Here is a 19,691-nt window from a genome sequence, read left to right as displayed (position 1 = left end):
AAGATCTTCAGTTGGACCTTTCTTAGCTCACTTTTCTCTCAAACCAATGGATAGCAGAGCTAGAATCTAACTCAGCATATCTGTCATGGAATTCTTCAAAAAGAATTTTTTCACAGAAACAAGGTTAATAATTGAAAGGTATCTGTTTGTATATACTTCACAAAACACTGACAAAGTGACATACGTGGTAGAGAGCAATACAGTATAGATGACACACATTTAAAAACCTTTCCTGCGTGTTTTCTGAGGGAACAGAAGAGATGAAGTCATCCCCTTGGAGTAATTTATTAGTATAATGTCACATAAATTAGTATATAACCCCAAGTTAGGATATTTCCTATAATTTAAGTTTCTTTTGAACAATTCCTAGACAACTAGCAAGAAATCTTCCTTCTGTCCTGAGTTACTACTGCATAACCTAGAAATAAAGAACTGAATGTTTCTTAGACTCAATATTGAAAACCAAGAAGAAGATCATGGCTTGAGCTGAGGAAACATATGAATAAGAGGAAAGTGGTTAACACTGGAGTCCTTTCCTTGTGTTCATTCTTCCTTTTATCACCATACACATCATCACACTTCAGCTATCTAATGCACTGTCAGCATCACTTTTTCACTTTGAGTAAATTTGATCCTTTAGCATGGTGACATAAAGTATCATGAGGTTGTGATTTGCCACTGGTAGGATAAAATACGTGAGAGTGCATCAAGAGCCACTTATTCGCTATTTCTGGTGGATTTAGGGTGGTAATTTCCAAAGATACTGAATTTTTCCACTGCATTTTGACAGAAAGTCAACTAGGAGTTGTCAGTTTTGGTTAGATGGTGCATTAGCCTTTGTATCTGCAAACCTAAGAGAGAAGAATTTCACCTAAGTGAAATTCCGATGATAAAAAATTACAAGGTAAGCATAAGGTCTGCTCAAATACTTGCTTAATCTTCCACATCCTTACATTTCTACTCCATACGTATATAGACAGTATCTGGGGTGTGGCTAGAGTCACCGCTCCTTTTCATAAAGTCTGTGCAAAACTTTTGTACCTTGAATATTTAGAAAATGTCACAAGTAGCAAAACCAAATTTGTCACTGAATGGCTTTGTAACTCTGTGTAGAACCAGGATTCACTTAGAGACCTCTGAAATAGCATGATCTATGTGTATCATGCCACACAGTTGGTGTGATTATTCTTCCAGTGTAAAGGACCATTAGTTTGTTTTCCAAGAGACAGAATACACATCACCAGGCTCATGAATTTCTTGTCGAAATGAAGCAACAAAGATTTACATAGAAACCAGCTGTTATTAAACATTAGTTTATAGGTACAGATACACTGAAAGAGGAAAAAAAGAAGAAAAACATATGTACCTGTGGGGTAGTGTTCATTTACTGGCCAGCTGTCAACCTGAAGCGTTGCATTGCCACCATTCCTGGTAAAGCGTACTACGTGGTATTTGCCATCATTTACAGGTGTGCTTTCCTCTTTAATAGAGATGTCTACTGTGCCAATATTGAAGACTACACCAATCTTGCCTTGCTCCTAAAAGAAGAAAAGAAACAAATGTTTTTAAATTGCTGCCACTTAGGAGAATGTTCTTGGCCTATAAATCTCTAGTGGGTAATTCTGCCGGTAGATGGCACTGAAGAATACACAGAAGTGTCATTTTTAGCTTCGTAAGGACACACTTCATTGGTTCTGCTTCAATGCAAACACTTTCTTTCACACTGTTCTTTACAGCATTCACCTGAAGACAGTGACTCATTTGTTCCCGTGAAACATCACAGAAGACAGGTGAGAAACCAGGCAACAAAAATCAGGAGATGTGGATAAAGAGTTATTTGAGCAACATCTCTCTTGATTATTACTAGTCACTTGTTATATAAAATGCAGCCAGAGACAGGCTGTTATCTCAACACCTGGTTTTTTTTCTGTTATTCTTGGGAAATAAACAGTCCTCACCCCCCCAAAAAAATAATTGTGGGATCCAGCAGGAAGAATGCAGTTGGAAAAAGAATGGAAGTCAAAGGGAGCAGAAATGTCATTAGCTGACTTTGAAAACCAGAGAGAAGCTACCTAAAAGACAGGAGCAGCCCATCTTATTTTTCTCCATCACACACTAAGCAGTGCCTTACCATTAAAGCAGTGCTTTCACAAAACTTTCCACTAGTCACTGACTGAAAGGGAAGAGCCAGAAAAGCCTGTTATAGTAGTCACAACACTTCCTTCTGCAGCTCCCCTCAGGTGGTTCCAAGCAATGACCATATTTAATGTCTTTAGATTGTAAAATACACACCCAGAGTATATTCAGATTAGATATATGCATTTAATACTACTGACTTAAACAACGACAGAAATTCTCATCACTGTACAATTAAGAGGAATGCATCTTCAAACTCTCAGTAAGGAGAGGCACAGTATGTTGGTGTCAACAATTATGAAGGCATATTATGTGCACTGCACAGCTTCAAAACTGGTACAGACAGGCAGAACTAAAATGTATCATACAGGAAGTCAATACATTTGCTAGCTATCCATACTATAAAATTGAAACAACAGAGAGCAGATGGCCATTTTCTATGCAAATATAACTTCCTTGAAAAAACCTGGGATACAATAAAGGGTCATGGGACAATTCTGTTCCATTTAATACCTTACATATCTGCTTAGTGGGCAGAGGGCTCCATCCCACAGGCCTGTTACCCTAACTTCACTACATTCACATTAGCAAATCTCAGCAATAAGAAACCTCTCCTCCTGTACTTGATGACCACCTTGGATTTCTCTCCTGGATTTAATCCTGCCTCCTGGTATCAAAAAATCTTTTTTCTAAAAATTCCACCATGTTTCAATTTCTCAGGGAGGTCTTTCTGATTCCTGCTTTACTTTACATTTCAAAGTTGACTCATACCAAAGTACTCATCACAAATTCCTTGTATCTTCAATACCCTTCTCTTTTTTTTACATTTTCTTCTTAAAACCAAGTTTCCTGGTATCTGACTACGACATTGTTTTAGGAAAGGATAGCAAACAGTCCTGCAGCTGAAGAGGTCATGAAGAGTCGTTCAACTACTTGAGGTTTAGTACTGAGACAGTAAGCATGTTGGTTTTTCTCTCAATACAACAGTAAATTTTAGACTGTGCTAAATGTATGCTGGATAGAAGGTTTCATGTACATTCATACTGTTATTCTTTGACGGCACTTTTCTTCAAGATATCAATATAATCTTTCTCTTTTCATGGGAACATGAGGTAAGTGGATTGGTGCTCCCAGCAGATGCATGAACTCAGATGCTATTTGAAAACAACCAATGTTTCTTCTCTTATGCTAGTCAAAAAAAAGTGAAGTTTCAGTTAACAAAGATTTATTTCGTATAAAAGCATTGCTGGCACAGTTTTACCACTTCTTTGACATATGAAGTGATCTCCCAACACTGTTTTAGTGAATCTTCTGGTGGTAACCATATAATTATCCCTACCTGCATAGCAATTACCAACGCACGTGAATAATTTTCCCTCAAAGACTCAAATAATATATAGCAACCAGGTAACCTGGCTGCTGATACTGTGGTTTTGCAAGACATTGCCATACAATCAACCTCCTGGAAGACCTCTCATATTGCTTTTTAACTGCCATCAATACATCAAGCTTCTTTGGCAAACTGTGGCTGCTCTAAAAGAGTCCCCCTTGGTGAAGGTACAGCATGAGCAGATAAGATGAAGAGCTGCACCTTTTCTAATGGAACAGATCACCACCACAGAAGAGGAAGGGATTAAAACGTATTTTTGCAGCAGAGTGAAAGCTGCACACCTTCAAGCCTACAGGCTTAATGAGGCAAAGGTAAAAAACGTGCAGGTGGGGAAAAGGGTGGCGGGAAGTTCAATTAATCTCTGCAGAATGAGAAAATGTTTCTGATTTCTCCTCAGAGGAAAAGGAGATAGCAACTTTCACCATTTCCTTTCCCAAGGCTTGAAGGAAAAGACCTATTTACAGGGTGAGTGATAAGAGTGCAAACTGGGAAAAAGATAAGATTCTGGAAGCAGAGGACTGCAAAATGCCAGTGGCCTTTAGTCTGATGGAGAGAAGAGGGAAATGAGCAAATTGGTGTCTTTCCCACGCAGAGAGACATCCCCTCCCAGAGCCAGAGAAGACAGCCCTTCTAAAAGCCTTGTAACACTGTTGCAATTAAGAGCAAAAATTTGTCTAAAAATAAATCATGATTCTTATGGACAGCCTATTCCAGCTATCTTCAGACCACTCTTGGGCAGAGCTCTCTGTGCCTCTTTAACTCGAGTTTTGCAGAAGCACAATTTCTGAGACTCTTATTTGGACTGAGTAGGAACTTTTAATGAAAATGGTTTTGTTCCAATTACCAGAATAAAACACAACACAATATGGCAAAGGTAGGGCTACTGAAGCTAAACTGTACACACAGACCTCAAGATACAATTTATTTATAATATTTTATATCTCCAGGGCACCAGACACTATGAAAAAATTAACAGTTAGTTTATGCATTCCTGGCAGAACAAAAAAAATAAAGCAAAGGGCAGAGAAAATCCTACAGCAAAGAACAGTGACCATGGACACAAGGGGCAAATTCACAATTTATTTTCAACATCTCTTCAATTCCAGTTTCTTGCACTACAACACTTCATTAAAAACAGCTTTTACCAAGACCTTTCTTCCTTCTAAATCTGAAAGACAAGCTTTGCCATTATGGTTTAACAGTTCATGATGGACGTAACCTTTCATTCCTTTCCCCACACATTCAGCTGGTGGATTTTCTTTCCACATAACCAAAGGTATTAACTAGACCAGTAAATATGAGACAAAGAAACATTTACCTTTGAGCCACTACTTAAAACATTTATAATATAGAATTTTTTATTTTCCTTTAGCTAACTATAGAGCAAGGAAAAAGGTGAATACAGAACCACACAGAGCAAATAAGTTACGTGGTCCAAAAGGGGTTAAGAGAATTATAACAGACAGTCCAATTCTTTTCCTCTCTATCCTGGTATTCACTGGGTGCCTCAAAAAATTTCTATTAAAAAGCAACCATTAATTAATGTTTTTGAAACCTCCAAGTCCAAGTGACATCAAGTGCTGGCACTATATTATGGAAAACTGAAAACCATTTTATTTATAAATAATGAAATGAACTCAGTATTCAATCTATCTCACTTTTCTTCTTCTTTAAGGCTACTGTGCCAAAAAGGATTTTTAAGTTTTTCAAGAATTTGTCTTGTGCTGATTTGTCCCACAAAATTGCTACCCTCAAAAGCCACATTACCATTTCATTCCTCACAGCACTTCTGGAGATGAACTTCTGCCATTATGTCTCTAAGACTTTAGAAATATAATTATGATCACATAAAGGAATGGCTGTAGAACAAAAAAAATTATAAGAACAAAAAAAGCACAAAGTAGTGAAAAAAAGCAAAAATTTTACAAGGCTTCTCCTTGACCTGTCTACTCCGCACAGACTGCTCATAACAGTTTGTTATATGCACAATCACCAAACATTTTCAACATTATTTAATTACACAAGAGCTAATCTACAGCCTGGATCAGGAGATCAGCAATTTATTGCTTGCCCTAAAGCATTGGTTCACTTTGGGAAACCTTTTATTTTACCTTTCTTTAAACCAGATTCTTTATCTGTGACAAAGGAGTTATAGGCAATCTTTCCAATCTTTACAAGCTCTGAAAATCCAGATATATTTTACTTAAACATTGATTATATACTGCCGACCCAAACATTTCAGCCCTCAGAGCAATTACAATCTCAGAGGATCACATCCTCAGCTTTCCTCACCTTCTACATTCAACTCCTCCAAAACCTGTTTCTCTCCTCTCAAGGGACCTCAGAACAGTGAGGTCTTACATTTTAGCAGGCATGTTTTAAATTTTGTTCCTCTTCATTCAAGGAGAAGTCCTGTGTGCAAATTGTCAGGCCTTTGCTTTCTTCATGCCATGCCTTAACATTTTGAAGGCATTTGTCTTTATGTAACAGACGAGGTAGAAAGCAAAATAGGATTGGCAGTGATTTCGTAAGATGAGCAGTTAGTGTGTGTTAGAGGGTACACACAGACGAACAGTCACATGCACTCTGTGCTCTGAAAAGAGTTTTACCCTTAGGTTTTCTTTTTCTTAATCTAAAATTTAAATTGTCCACACTAAAAGTATATATTTGTTCCCTGTGTTCAGAAAGTATTTCATTTCAAAAAGCCAGAGACAGAACTCCAGGCATTAGGACAGATCCTACTCTCAGCTGCATCAATGTGAATCAATAGCAATTCTGTTGAAGAAACTCAATTCCTACTGATCGAAGTGGAAGCAGAGTTTATCCCAGTATCTTTTTGTGTTGTTTTGCTTATTTTTCTGAAGTAGAATGTAAAATTAAAGGAAATATTTATAAAAATATACCTGAAATCTGAATACAACCCCAGGCTGTGTTTTCTCACATTTATTTTATTGCATAATTTTTTAAATAGCAACTTACTGCACGTACTGCCTCCTCCTCCCACCCTGGCTGGTTCCAACATGGCTAGACATCAGCCCAAAACTGGCAGACAATACTCCTGGTTTCTCCGTCCTGCAGATCACTGCTGATTTTTCTGCTCTCATTTGAAACTGATACAAGCTCTTTTAGCAACACAAGGAGCCATTTCACGCTGTAGGTAAGTTTTTTAGTAAACTTTCCCTCCCCCCCCAAAAAATATGCCAGATACATACACTTCAATTGCACTACCCTCGAAATTCAGGAAAATTGCTTTGGTTTTTTTTTATAACCCTGAGAACTGCTCTTCCTTGAATGGCTTGCTTCTGCTTGAGCTCCTCACACTTGCAGTCTATGTTTTTAAAAAGAGATCGAACTTTTATTTCTCCCTCTTTGCTTTCACTTTATTCTTTAAGACTTTCTTTGCTTGATTTCCTTCAGGGTTTTGTTTGCCTGGTTGTTTTTTATTTTTGCTTTGCCTCTAACTTGATTCTGAATGTTAGTCCCTCTGAAGGATCACTCACTGTGGTTTAGGGGGCTTTGTACAACCGTGCTAAATACTGTGAGTTATCCAGGAGAACTGAAGGTATAGATGCACATTCCTCAGAGGACACTCATTTATTACAACAACTACAGATCTTTTTTTGTGAACTTTCACAAACAGAACAGAACAGAAACTCAGAAAGATCTTTGCTGATTAGAAAGGTAGTAGAAACCAGCATTGTCCTTAGAGGGCCCTTCTGGGCTGCAGCTAGAACTGAATGCATGGCTGGACAGATCTTTCCGGTACACATGTATCAATGGATTTAAGAAGGGCAAGTATTAGAACCTCTATTCAGCACTGAGTATAAGGCAGTTAGTTCTACTCTTCTCTGGCCATATTTAGTACTGTTTTTAATATCACTGAGAGGTAACTCTGAAATCAGGATTCAGTATGTAAAGAACTGGGAAAATGGCTGGGAAAAGGGAGAGTTTACTGGGTGAAATCTGTCTTTATCCAAACAGTGATGGCTGGGGAAACATGCTCAAGAATCAGTTTCACCACCCTAGCAAACAGGATAATCAACACAAACAGCAAATGCTCTGAGAGGAATGACAGGTACTGAAGCTCACCTGACTTGGAAGGTTTTGATCAGGGTGCCAACACTTTACAGTTATCTTGAAACAAGGAAAAAAAATGTTGTTAAGGGGAAGGGAAGTACACAGGTCAGCTAATTTTAATTGATTTTTAAGGGCTGTTATAAGGAGCAGTAGGTAATTTTTTGTTATATACTGTTACTGCTTCTTTAAGGTTCTCCATCAGATCTACACAACGCCAGTTTAAACCTATTTATCAGAAATAATCACACACACAGAGGATAAAATAAATAGAAATTATTACCCTTTGGGGGCATGGTTTTTAAAAGAAGCAGTTCTCAGCGATACATAATTTATAAGGCTAAAAAGGACAATTGTTATAATCTACTCTCCTCTAAAATTTTATAGGAGGTCATATATCTTGTCTGAATTGATTCTTTTTTAAACTACAGGATATATTTTAGAGCAGCATTTGTGATTTGCAGCTGAGGAAAGAAGGCTTGGATTCATTACAGTTGCTATTTTGATGAGATTGGCCTAGTGCTGAACATGGTCAAAAAGGCAAGTGCAATTCAAGAATTGTAATAAAAAGGAACAGTGTACAAAAGAAAAACCTGTATTATAAGTTAAGGGTTGACCTTTGACTTCAATTCTTGAACACAGTACACAGATCTTTTTGAGGCCATCTCAAAAAGAAAAAGAGGAGATATAAAAGGTTCCAAAAAGTAGTACACTTGAAACTGTGTATATAATAAAGAAACGGTGATTCAGCAGCAATTCTTTATAACTCAAAGAAAAAATATACAAGAAAGGCATTTGACAATTATGTTTAAGCAAAAAAAAGTACCAAATTAATGGGAAGGATCAAGAATTGAAAACAGCAATATGAATATAACCTTGTGCTCAGCTCTTCCTGAAAAGCAGATTATTGCTTAACTGTTACTGCCTCTAATGAAACACCGTCTAGCATCATACCATCATAAATAACTTGTAAGTCTGTGATCAAGCCAAAATTTTCTTCAAGGTTGCTACTGACTCTTGCTCATTTTAAGTGGTAGAAAAATAAAACTGGGAAATATTAATGAAAATCTAATTTTTTCCATTGAAAGTTTAGGAAAGGTAGCTTACATAAACATCTCTCACTGGCCACACTGCTGCTGGTAGTCCATCCTCAGAGCAAAAAAATACTAAAGCAAAAGACTTAGGGTTCCAGCTTCATCTTGACTGCAAACTCTCTCCTCAGTTTTATAGAGCATGTCAGATCTCAGATTCTTGCTTAAAAGCAGGTTTTCCAATCTTTCATTTAAACTTCCCCGTGGCCCTGAAACTCCTTCAGTTTACTTATACTTCAAGTGGAGACACCAGCAATTTTTAACTTCAGCTTACAGAAATTACACAATCATACCATGTGGGTTTACACTTGAGGCTTATTCACCATGATCAACAGTCTAATTCAGGAGTTCTCTCTGGGAGTGTTCCTTATATTGAAAGGTGATCTCTTTGGTTGGAGACACCTTACATTATGGGGCTAAAGAAAAATTTATACCAGTTTCCTTGTTAAGAGTTTAACAAATTTTCCAAACTGCCCTTCATTTTTTGCCAGTTGAATGTTTATGTGGGACACAGATGGCAATATAATACTTTAATGGCCCTTACTACAAGAAATTGTAGCACAGGAATACACTGCTACTAAAGTACATCTTATTCCTGTTCGTCAACCTTTTTTGGCCAAACACCTTTGCAATATTACAGAAATAGAGTTACCAGTGGGACGTGAAATTGCCATTCTCTTGCTTTAATTTTGCCTAATCTCCTTCTCTCCCTGCATCTTTCCATCTTTCAGTCGTTGCCTTTTGTCTAATATAAGTTTATTTTATAAACAACACTACCCTGAAGACAAGTGGAAAAAAAATGGACAAGATGCATAATTCTGTGACAGTTCTACCAGGGTCAGGAGTGATTCATTATGTACAACAACACACACAAGGTATTTTTACCAGAAAAAGACAAGAAATATAGAATCTGCTTGTTTCCCTCAGCCTCAATACCCTGCACCAGATAAGAGCTTTACACATCATTGAAGTAGTTTAGGTAACATTAATACATAATATCAGTAGAATTACACTTAGGAATTAATTTTTCCCCAAAAGCTTACATATTCCTTGTAAGGTGATACCATTAGTACAAATAGAGACCTTTAAATTTTATCTCACTCACAGAGGTAATCAAAACTAGTACGATAGAACACAGGGTTGAAAGAAAATATTTTTGCTTTTACTGCTGCTCTGCTATACCTTGAAAAAGTCACTTTAATTTCTCTCTCTCCAGTTTGCCTTTTTATAATGTGAAGTCACATTACCAAAAGGCTTATCAAACAGTGGAGCCCTAGTATCCAGGGGGGCCTCCAGATGTTGTTGCAGTACAGTTAATTAATATCAAGCAGAGTATCCTGATTTACAGTATCATCAGTACCATGATGAGGCTTGTACTAAGCTCACCCTAAACTCACTTCCTCAAAATCTAGGGAATGCTGTGGCATACCTAGTTGCTCTTGTATCTGACACCTGCCAAGCCCAGTAACCAGTGATAGCCAGCAATATTAAAAAGCAGGCTTCCTTCCATGCCATTCAGTGCCTAGGATGGTGTGTGCCCAATTAAACCTTTTTTCCTGTTATCTAGGATAGCACCAATACACTGCCAGTCAATTAACAGGCAGTAGAATGTTTCAAGAAACACCTGCAGGTGTGTTTAGACCACACAATTTGCAAAAAACAATTGTTATTACAGAGCTGTTGATACTCCAGCCACAAGACTGCTAAACCCCACTCATTTAGGGATATCACACTGCAATTAAAGAAACTGAAATTAGGAGCATGCTGAAAAGGGGCATTTCCTAGGGAAACAGGATGCAAAACAAATTAAAAAGGTGGTATCTGTCTATTGGTTCACTAGCAAATACATTTTTCAGATGGCTAATTTGTTCTCACAGATTAAAATACGCATGATAAAAATATGCCCTATCTGATGGTGTGAACTCCAACTATAATTAGGATTAAATATTGTGACAGGGCCTTCTGAAAATATAAACAGTATATCTTGGGAAATTTTGTGAAATTATACCTTGTAGATATGATTCTGCACTAGATCAGAAACAGGAACCATTCTGAATGTTGACACCAGCTTCAATTTTCCCAGAGAAGGGAGCCAATGCATATTGCATGCTGCATTTTAAACTTGAAGTATGCTCAAGCTGCTGCACTCTTCCGGCATTACCAAAGTTGGCTGATTAAAAGTACGCCTTTACCTTTCTAAGAGCTGCTCTGCAACTCACTCCTCAGAAAAAAACATGACCAGCTGCTAAAATGTCACATCCACTCAATAAAGAAATGACTGCAGTAACAAGTCCGATTTTAGTAGGGCACAAGAACAAGGAGCTTGCTCCAAAGGAGAGACCTTCCAGGAGAAAATATGCCCATTGATCTCACAACATCTCCCCTGGGGTTTCAATCCACTGGGTAACATTGCCAACAATTTATGCTGGCAGAAGCTAAAGTGGCAATCACAATCCAGTGGTTTGAACCTTCCTGGATACCAGATACCAAAGCCTCTCCATCAATTCTCTAATTCAGCAGAAGGAGAAGAAATAAAATGAAAGCCTCATGAGTTGAGATAAGAGCAGGGAGAGATCGCTCATGAGTTGCTGTCACTGGTAAAACAGTCTCAGCTTAGGGAAAGTAGTTTAATTTATTACCAATCAAATCAGAGTAGGCTAATGAGAAATAAATCTTAAAAACACCTTCTCCTTGACTCTCCCTTCTTCCAGAATGTCACTCTCGACCTCTCTATCCTCTCCCTGCTGTCTGCCTCACCATGGGCTTCACCACAGGCTTTATCCCACTGCCACTGCTCCTGCTCAGCAACGTGTTCCCCCCTTTTTAATTATGTTTTCACAGAGGTTATACCACTGTCCTGGATGGCCTTGGCCAGCAGCAGGTCCTAGTCTTGGAGTTGGCTGGCCTTGGCTCTGTCAGACACAGGGGAAGCTTCAGACAGCTTCACACAGCAGATACCTATGTAGCCACCCCATACCAAAACGCTGCAAACCCAACACATACACAAAATATGGAATTAAAGATCTGATACTTACAGGCCATGTGATATAAACCATGTACCTTTACTACTGACTTCCTTACCAAAAGCATTGGCTGTGAGAGTTCAATGAGCTGAAGGCACAGCACATATTGCTCAGTAACAGCAATCAGAGCTGTCTGTCTCAACCCATAACCAACAGAAAAGTGAGCATTTGTCAAGAAGATGGCTTTAAAAAAGGACACTGCGTTCTGACAGGAAAGGTGATCACAAATACCAGCTTGGCACCATCCAACTAACCCAAGTACAGTAGCTATAGAAGGGCAAGGGGTGAAGAGGCTCTGGACAGAATTAATCCATTCAAACTTGGTTTTGCCTAGTATTTATTTTTTTGCAAACTCTCTTATCTTAATCATAAAGAATATCCTAGGGTTTCAGAGTGGTCCAAAAATACATATTTAAAGGTATTACATGACTAAGCACTAATTACTACTGAACTTTCCTTTCTTAGAGTTTTCTTTACAGAATTTAATAGAAGTCTAATAGAATTTAGTGCATCCAGGGCCTATGTTCTATGTTTCTTTTCAAGTCTATGAAACAGATTCCAGGAACTGTATCATATCAACAGCCTACTGTAGCCAAAGTAACTTTCTTTACCACACAAGGAAGTTTGAGCTAAGGTTCAATAGGTCTCTCCAATCCAACAATAAAAAGAGGAAAATGTGAGGATTTGCAAACACAAACAGTACCTGGATTCAATAACAGCTTATTTCTAGCTTTTCAAAGCTTGTTTTCTTAAAATGGAAGATTTTTTTTTTTAAAAAGTTAGTGTAGTGTGGCTTTTGAGATGTGGACTCCAGCTGAAGGCCTTCCTAATCCTGAATTAAAAATTTTTAATGGAAGCAGACCATTAAAAATACATGAACACTGCAGTATAGGAAACTTATATTTCTAATGAAAATACGCTAATTACTCAAAATAATTTAATACACTACAGATTGCATAAGAGAGCACTGATAGATGCTAGAATATTAGACAGAGATAGAAAAAGAGAAGAAGAGAACATAGTGAAGACACAGCTCACAAAGGAGGCCACCAGTACCATTTGCATGCTGGAAAGCAGAAACAAAGATAAATGACTTGACAAAATTTTGCAGGAACAAAAAGTTACAGGAACAGAGGAAATAAATGAAATAAAGAATGAAGGTCCTTTCATTCTTAAGCCACTACCTAGCACTTTACATTACCTTAACTTTGCTACCAAAGAACACTTCAAACACCCATGTTTTACAGACACATAGGATGCACTAACTACTAAATAGGTCAAAAGGCTGCATCTGAAACTTGTTGGAAAAGTACCTCACATCAAGACTGACTTTTCTTACAAAGATGAGAATTTTGTTAAATCAAGATAGGCCTCTGGGGAAAAAAAATCACAACTTGGATATTAATGTACTTAATTTGTGTTGCAAAATTTGCTTATTGTTTGGCAAAGTGGTATCAGCTGAGCCCCTTGCCAAGTTTGTTAGTTTTTATGATAGTTAAAAGACAACTGCTGATGTCAAATGGAAACTTGATTATTTGGAATGGATGTCACAAAAAAAGCTGAAGTACTTCCAGTACTGATTTTTTTGCATAGTAGGTATGGGAAGGAATAGTGAGTAAGGAGAAGGTTAATGTCACGATTTCAGCTCCCATATTTCTTCCCGATATCTTCTTCTCTGCACTTTCTAGGAAAAATGTTATGAGATGTAAAATGACAGCCAATATATCAAAGGAAACTCCTGTCTTAGGACTGTGCTGAGATCCTAATCCTACTGTAATACCAGAAGTACTTAGAAGATGAGTGTGCTCTAGGTTCTGGAACACTTTGAAATCAGTAGGGGAGAAACACAAAAGAACAAAGCATAAGGATGCATTCCATTACTCAGCCTCCCTTGTCCCTGTGGCCACTCACTTATCCACATTAGCTTCCATGGGAAGAAGCTATTTCATCAGGCCTGCATGAAGGGAGAAAGATCACCTTTAGAGACAATCCTTTATTCAGAAATCAACGTAGCTGCCATTAAGAACACTGAGGTAAAGGAAGCTCAGGGTATGGGAGGTAAGACCAGTACAAAACCACCCCTAACATGTCTTTTCCTTCATCAAAGATGAATTTTTGTGAATAAACTGGAGCAGCCAAAGGAATTCAGAGATAAAGGACTGTTGTGATTTAGACTATTCAGTTTATGCTTACATACTGGAAGGGAAAATTTTCTAGCTTTTGTCAAGCATTTTGTGATTTAGCAAGACTCAGTAAATATTACCCTAGTGCAAGAACAGAGTTCCTCTGTTCATTCATTATTTTGTCAGCAGGCTGCTGAAATTAGGTCAAACTCTGACATTTCTACTCAGGAGAAAGCCCTACAGAGGACCCAGATGTGAAAAAGGATTTAGCTTGATACTGTATGTTCAGCAGAAAATAACATAGCCTTTGCTATTATCAAATTTTTAAGAACTGCCATTTTGTTTAGGAAAAAAGATGTGCCTCATCTTTTTGCAATGATATGACCATAGCACCAGATCCCCATATTTTCTCCTTCCTACACAATTTAGCCATCTGATGAGCTGATTGGGAGAGACAATAAACTTGCAACAGGCTGATCTTGTAAAATACAAACTGAAGGAGCAATAAGGGTGATGGATGTCTGTGGCCAACTATTATGGCTGTTGTCTGTGTCTTCAGGCAGATGGAGGACAGTACTGGCAGCATATGGCATGGGAGTTTGGGCTTGGAAGGCAGATACAGCAGACTTCTGATGAATCAGTGTGGTGGCTAGCAAGCCAGTCTGACAGACCAAACCCTTGATCACTTTCCTCATTTCTGCACCTCTACCTTACCCAGTTCTATAGGCTCTCACCTCCATTCCTAGAGCTGGCCTCTTAGCTCTGCCTGCAGAGGGGCAGCTGAGAAGCCTCAGCTTGAAAGGGGCTCGTGTCAGCAGTCATTTTGGCAGATGCAGCCAGGCAGCAGCGGTCAGTGGGTGAAGCTGGCCAGGGTGAAACTCTCATCAAAGTCTATGAATGCTACTTGTTCCTTGAAAACCTTAATGATTAACTGAGTGCTTCAGAAAACAGTCATTTGGTTTCTGGAATACACAGAAGCAAAAGGTGATGGAGATCAGCAGCTGCCTCTAGAGTCTCTTACTACAGCTTTGGTGGCAAGGCCCACAGGAGAGCAGCACCTCTGCCTGGGGTGTAACAGGATACCCTGTACATCACACTCCCACCTGGCCACTGCTACACTGAAGTGACTTCATCTTTTGCACTAGCTGTGCCCCAGTTTCCTATGGGCTTAAAAGTTTATAGTATTTTTTTCTTTTTTTTTTTTTTTTTTGTCCTGACTAGTCTGAACACTAAACCTGGATAGCCTTCCATCTCACATGGTTCACCTTCTTGTCATACCAAAGCTTGGACTTGTTTCTTCTCCCAGTATACTCCCTGTTTCAATCCTCCTTTCATCCGTTTCATTTAAGGGTATGCAACTACACTGCAAATGGAAGAGGTTTCTCTGCAGTCTGGTAAAATCTCAGAATGATTTCATCAGATACTTATTTTCTGAACATTTACATTAAAAGAGGAGAAGCTGTTTTTAGCCAACCTTCTCGATAAGCAACTGTTGACTAGATAATTTAATATTTTCTCAACTTTCTCCACCCTATTGATGGCCCTGCTTATTTCCATGCATGATAGTGTAGAGAGGAGTCACATCCTTTCAATGTCTCTGCTGTATCTATGCTGTGGATAGACTATGGCCTTCAAGAACTTCTTAGAGGGTAACTACCAACCAGCTCAGTAGCAACTTTAGTGCTGCCAGTTTTAAAATAGTACATGGCATGATAGAATTATTTGGATTGGAAGAGATCTTAGAGATTGTCTATTTCCATCCGCCCCTGCCATGGGCAGGGGCCCCTTCCAGAAAACCAAGTTGATCCAAGCTCTGTCCTACCTGACCTCGAACACTCCCAGGGATGGGGCAGCCACCTTTTCATTAAACAATCTGTTCCAGTCCCTCACTACCCTCACAGTATATAATTCTATACTAATCAGAAATTATACAGTATTTAAACCAGAGACATTTATTATAAGAACATGGGCTTTCACAAGAAGAAAAAAAAAATTAAAAAAAAAATGCTCCAGAGGATGATACACGTTGTCGAGATTCAAAAGATTATTTTGCACATTGGTGGACAATACTAGTGACACAGCCTTGTCAGCCTATAAAGAAAATACCAACAAAACAAAGCAGACAGTATGTGTATGCATGTGTGAGCACTTCAAGAACAACAAAAGAAGGAATGCTGGCATGGATTCCCTGTGTTTGTAGCTACCATGTGTTCTTTATTTAGTCATATTACAATAAGAAGAAGATGAGAAAATACAACAAAATAGCATGTATCTGCTTTTTGCAATGGTCCTATTCATCTCTGTGGAATCCTATGCTCCTCTGAATAAATATCACTATCCTCAAATTACTTTGTACTTCATTACAATATTAATAATCAAAGGCTCTCCTTCAGAAAATGGATATAGTTGTTTTGGAATTAGTAATATGAAATTTGTGCTGATCCACCAAACACCATTCATGCTCTTGTACCAAAGGAGAATTAAGTACACGACATAAGTGAAAGAAGCTCCAGGGAATTCATGTCACACCAGTCTTCAGGCAAGGATAACCTATACTAAGACTTGAAGGATGGATAAAACAAACAGATTGCAGTTCTGTATCATAAAATCATGATGGTCTTTTTTCACACCAGAACACAAGTTAACCTAATTACAGTCTCCCTAAATAGATGGGTACAAATGTCAGCCTGAATGCACAGCAGATTCCTGTGTCAGGATTCTGAAAGTTTCAGAAGGGTTTGCACAGCTTCTCATTAATTATCCTCAAACACTAGTAGAACTGTCCCAGTGACGGAAAAGAGACCATCAGTGAACAGCCAAAATACATCAGGGAGCACAACAACTGGTTCAAAATCACAGGTTTATTAAAAAGAAAGTATCAAAGATTTTAAAAATTCCACCCTATGATGGCTTTTAAATTTCTGAGATTTTCCATAATAAAATGAAAAAGTATCAAAATAATTACAATGGTTTTATTTAATTATTCCAAATTTTGTCAGAATTTCAATTTCTAGATTTTGTACTTATTTTTGGTCTGTATTTTCATCCTCCCTTTTCCTTTGAAGAAAAAAAATAAGCAGAAAAGATGACAAAAAGAGATAAACCGGAAATCTTCTTACCATTTATAAGCCTAAACTTCAGATATTTATTTTATCTGAAGACACAATTTTCTAGTACAAACAGCAACATTATCTTCAGTGGAAGGCATTCAAACTCTAAAAATGTGTCCAGTTAAAATCTTGCTTTATAAAGTTTGTAATTTATTTTTATCTATCTGAGACAAAGAAATATATGGGTTTCTCAAACTGATAGTACACGCAGAGCACAACCACTTCAAACTGGTAGCTCGTGCAGCCCACTGTTACCTTCAAAATGACACATCATAATTTCCTGATTTTGTACACTGTATTTATTCAGTGTGGTTGTTGCTCTTGCTAAAGAGGCTGGCCTTCCTTAAGCTCCCTGCCAAACTTTGGGAGGCATTATCTCAAGGGAACAATAAGAGGAATTTCTATCAAGGGAGATAACACGGTGGTCCTTTTAACAAAGACTCTTCTTGACATTGAAGCATGTGCTACGTGGTGGCAAGGGAAGGTGTCTTTAATAATATCCTCATGCAAAGTTATCTGAAACTTATATTGGTTTAGTGCTTTTTAAAATGCAATTATCAATTTTATCATGATTCACTTTCTTCTTTCAGGTGACTACATCTCAGCTTGTTTAGGGATGATTTTGTTTTTTAATGTTGCATATTAAACAAAGATGCAACCCTAAAGTAGCGGGTTCAGTATCACAATCAATGGTTAAGAACTCTGCAGCCTTCAAAGTAGCATTGGAGACATGCCCTTCCCCCAGCCTTCAGGGCTGTATTTCCTTCTTTCTTTGTGAAACTACGTAGGTGGTTTCAAGAAGAAAAAAAGAACATGAAAGCCTTGCCATCTTTTCTAGCAAACACTTCTCCAAAAGAATGATCTGAAATGGGAAGGAAGCATGAAAGAGGCTTTATTGTTTTTGTGAGAAAGGTTAATAGCAAGAACTGCATTTAGGAACAAAAAAAAAAAAAAAAAAAAGGCAAGGGAAATGAAAAAAACCCAGCAGCTATGTCTCAGTTTTGATCAAAGCAATACAGAAGTATCTCTGCCAAGTGTCTCCTCATTTTTCTGGATAATTTTATAGACATGCAAGATACAATACTTAATTAGCGCCTTTTTTTTTTTAACATGCAACTACATGCAACAAACAGCAATGAAAACTCCTTATGTGCCATCCTCACTAACCAATGCACCTTCTGAGAGGACTCCAAGAAAGCGAGTAAGATTCAAAGCCCACAACACTTTTTCTTTTCAGGTTTTCAGGACAGATGGACAGTAAGGAGCTCTAAATTATTCTGGGTGCATATTAAAACCTGACTTTTTTTGGTCTTTGCAATTTTTCCAACCACTATCAGCTGGACTGAGACTCTAACTCATTTGCTGGAGACTACCAAGCAGCTACAGAAGATATGGCATCTCTTTTATTACCTGTGTGGATTGAGATCAACTGCTAACTAGAAATCAAGGGCACTGTTTAATCCTGGCAGCATTCCTTAGACTTCAGTGTTGTTTATCTAGAAATACATTTGGCTTGAAAACTGTTACTTTAAATTGATCCTCTGAGTCTTCTTATCCCTGTTAGCAGTGGAGGATTGGGTATAGTGCACTGTTTTCTGAGATTTGCCTGTGGTTTATTTGCAAAAGCCACTTTTCTATCATTGCATTGACACACAAATGGAACCTGCACTTAACCCCACCACATTTGGTAGCTGAACACAAATCAAAGATTTCCACTCTTCATTGTCAAAAGGATGAACTATTTTCTGTTCAGCTTAAACAGCCCTACTATATCCAGATCAGTCGCTTTCCAGAAACTATGTAAGCCACAATACCAGGTCTTGACCACTAACGTCTCAGAACATTTCCCTCTTTTGACTATGGGTTTATGTGTACTTTTCTTGCTGTGACAAGCAATTTTGAAAACAGTCCGCAGTTCCATTTGTGTATGTCACCTACAAGTTATAGTGCTTTTCGTCTTGTATACCAGGGTTGGAACAATGATCTGAATTGCTCCTTCCTGAAGAGCCTCTCATAAAACTATGAAAAGGAAAAAATGGGGTAAATTAAGGAGGAAGCAGACCCACAAAAGCATCAACACTATGTACCAAAATACTACTGCTAGCACAGATCAGTGTCTCTACTGGATGTCTGAGATAACTGAAAAAGAGAACAGATGCAATGACTCATGTTACTAAAGGTACAGTGCTTGTGATCAGAGCTGAGTTTCCTGGACTGTTAAATCAGCAACTTTCTTAAGTGCTGAATTAAAGATGTTTTAAATAGTATTTCAAAGTTACAGTTGGCTACATTTGAGCATGCTGACCTTAACAATGTCACATTAAATATTTTCTTTTTAATTAAGGTAATAGCTAAGCTCTGAATATGGGTATTGGTTTTCACTTTGTTAATTTTATTGTTAAATGGAAAGTAAGACACAGAAACAGATTAGCAGAGCAGCATGCCTCAAAGGCTGTTTCAGCTAGCCTGAACCGTCACAATGCTCACAGGTCCAGAGGAGCAGTCTCTGGGCTGGGCAGGATGTGTGTGCAGCCACCCCACAGGAGCCAGCCTGAGCTCTGACAGCCACGCTGCCCACACAACACGCTTAACCTTCTGCACAGACACACAGGTGAACCTTCTTCCCAGCAGCAGAAGGGCTGTTCTGCAAGCTCCTTTTCTGTTTGCTGCTTGAGTATTATCACTGGGTATCCTTCCAGCTTGATAAAGGGAAAACTTATATATGCCAGCAGTAACTTGTGCAG

At 38.2% G+C, this 19,691-nt stretch overlaps 1 protein-coding gene across 7 annotated transcripts in view; it reads right to left on the bottom strand.

Annotated features, from left to right (window-relative positions):
* The window catches only part of NRXN3 (neurexin 3), a 961,828-nt gene that overhangs the window by 132,008 nt on the left and 810,129 nt on the right, over window positions 1-19,691 (bottom strand). For all 7 annotated transcript variants that reach the window (XM_058828761.1, XM_058828777.1, XM_058828767.1 and 4 more), the window contains one exon: window positions 1,367-1,538. In XM_058828761.1, coding sequence (XP_058684744.1) covers window positions 1,367-1,538 — 172 coding nt within the window. The remainder of the gene's footprint in view (window positions 1-1,366; window positions 1,539-19,691) is intronic.

Source organism: Poecile atricapillus, chromosome 1 (assembly GCF_030490865.1).
Source record: "Poecile atricapillus isolate bPoeAtr1 chromosome 1, bPoeAtr1.hap1, whole genome shotgun sequence".
Taxonomy (NCBI): domain Eukaryota; kingdom Metazoa; phylum Chordata; class Aves; order Passeriformes; family Paridae; genus Poecile; species Poecile atricapillus.
This window is presented reverse-complemented; position numbering and strand designations above follow the sequence as displayed.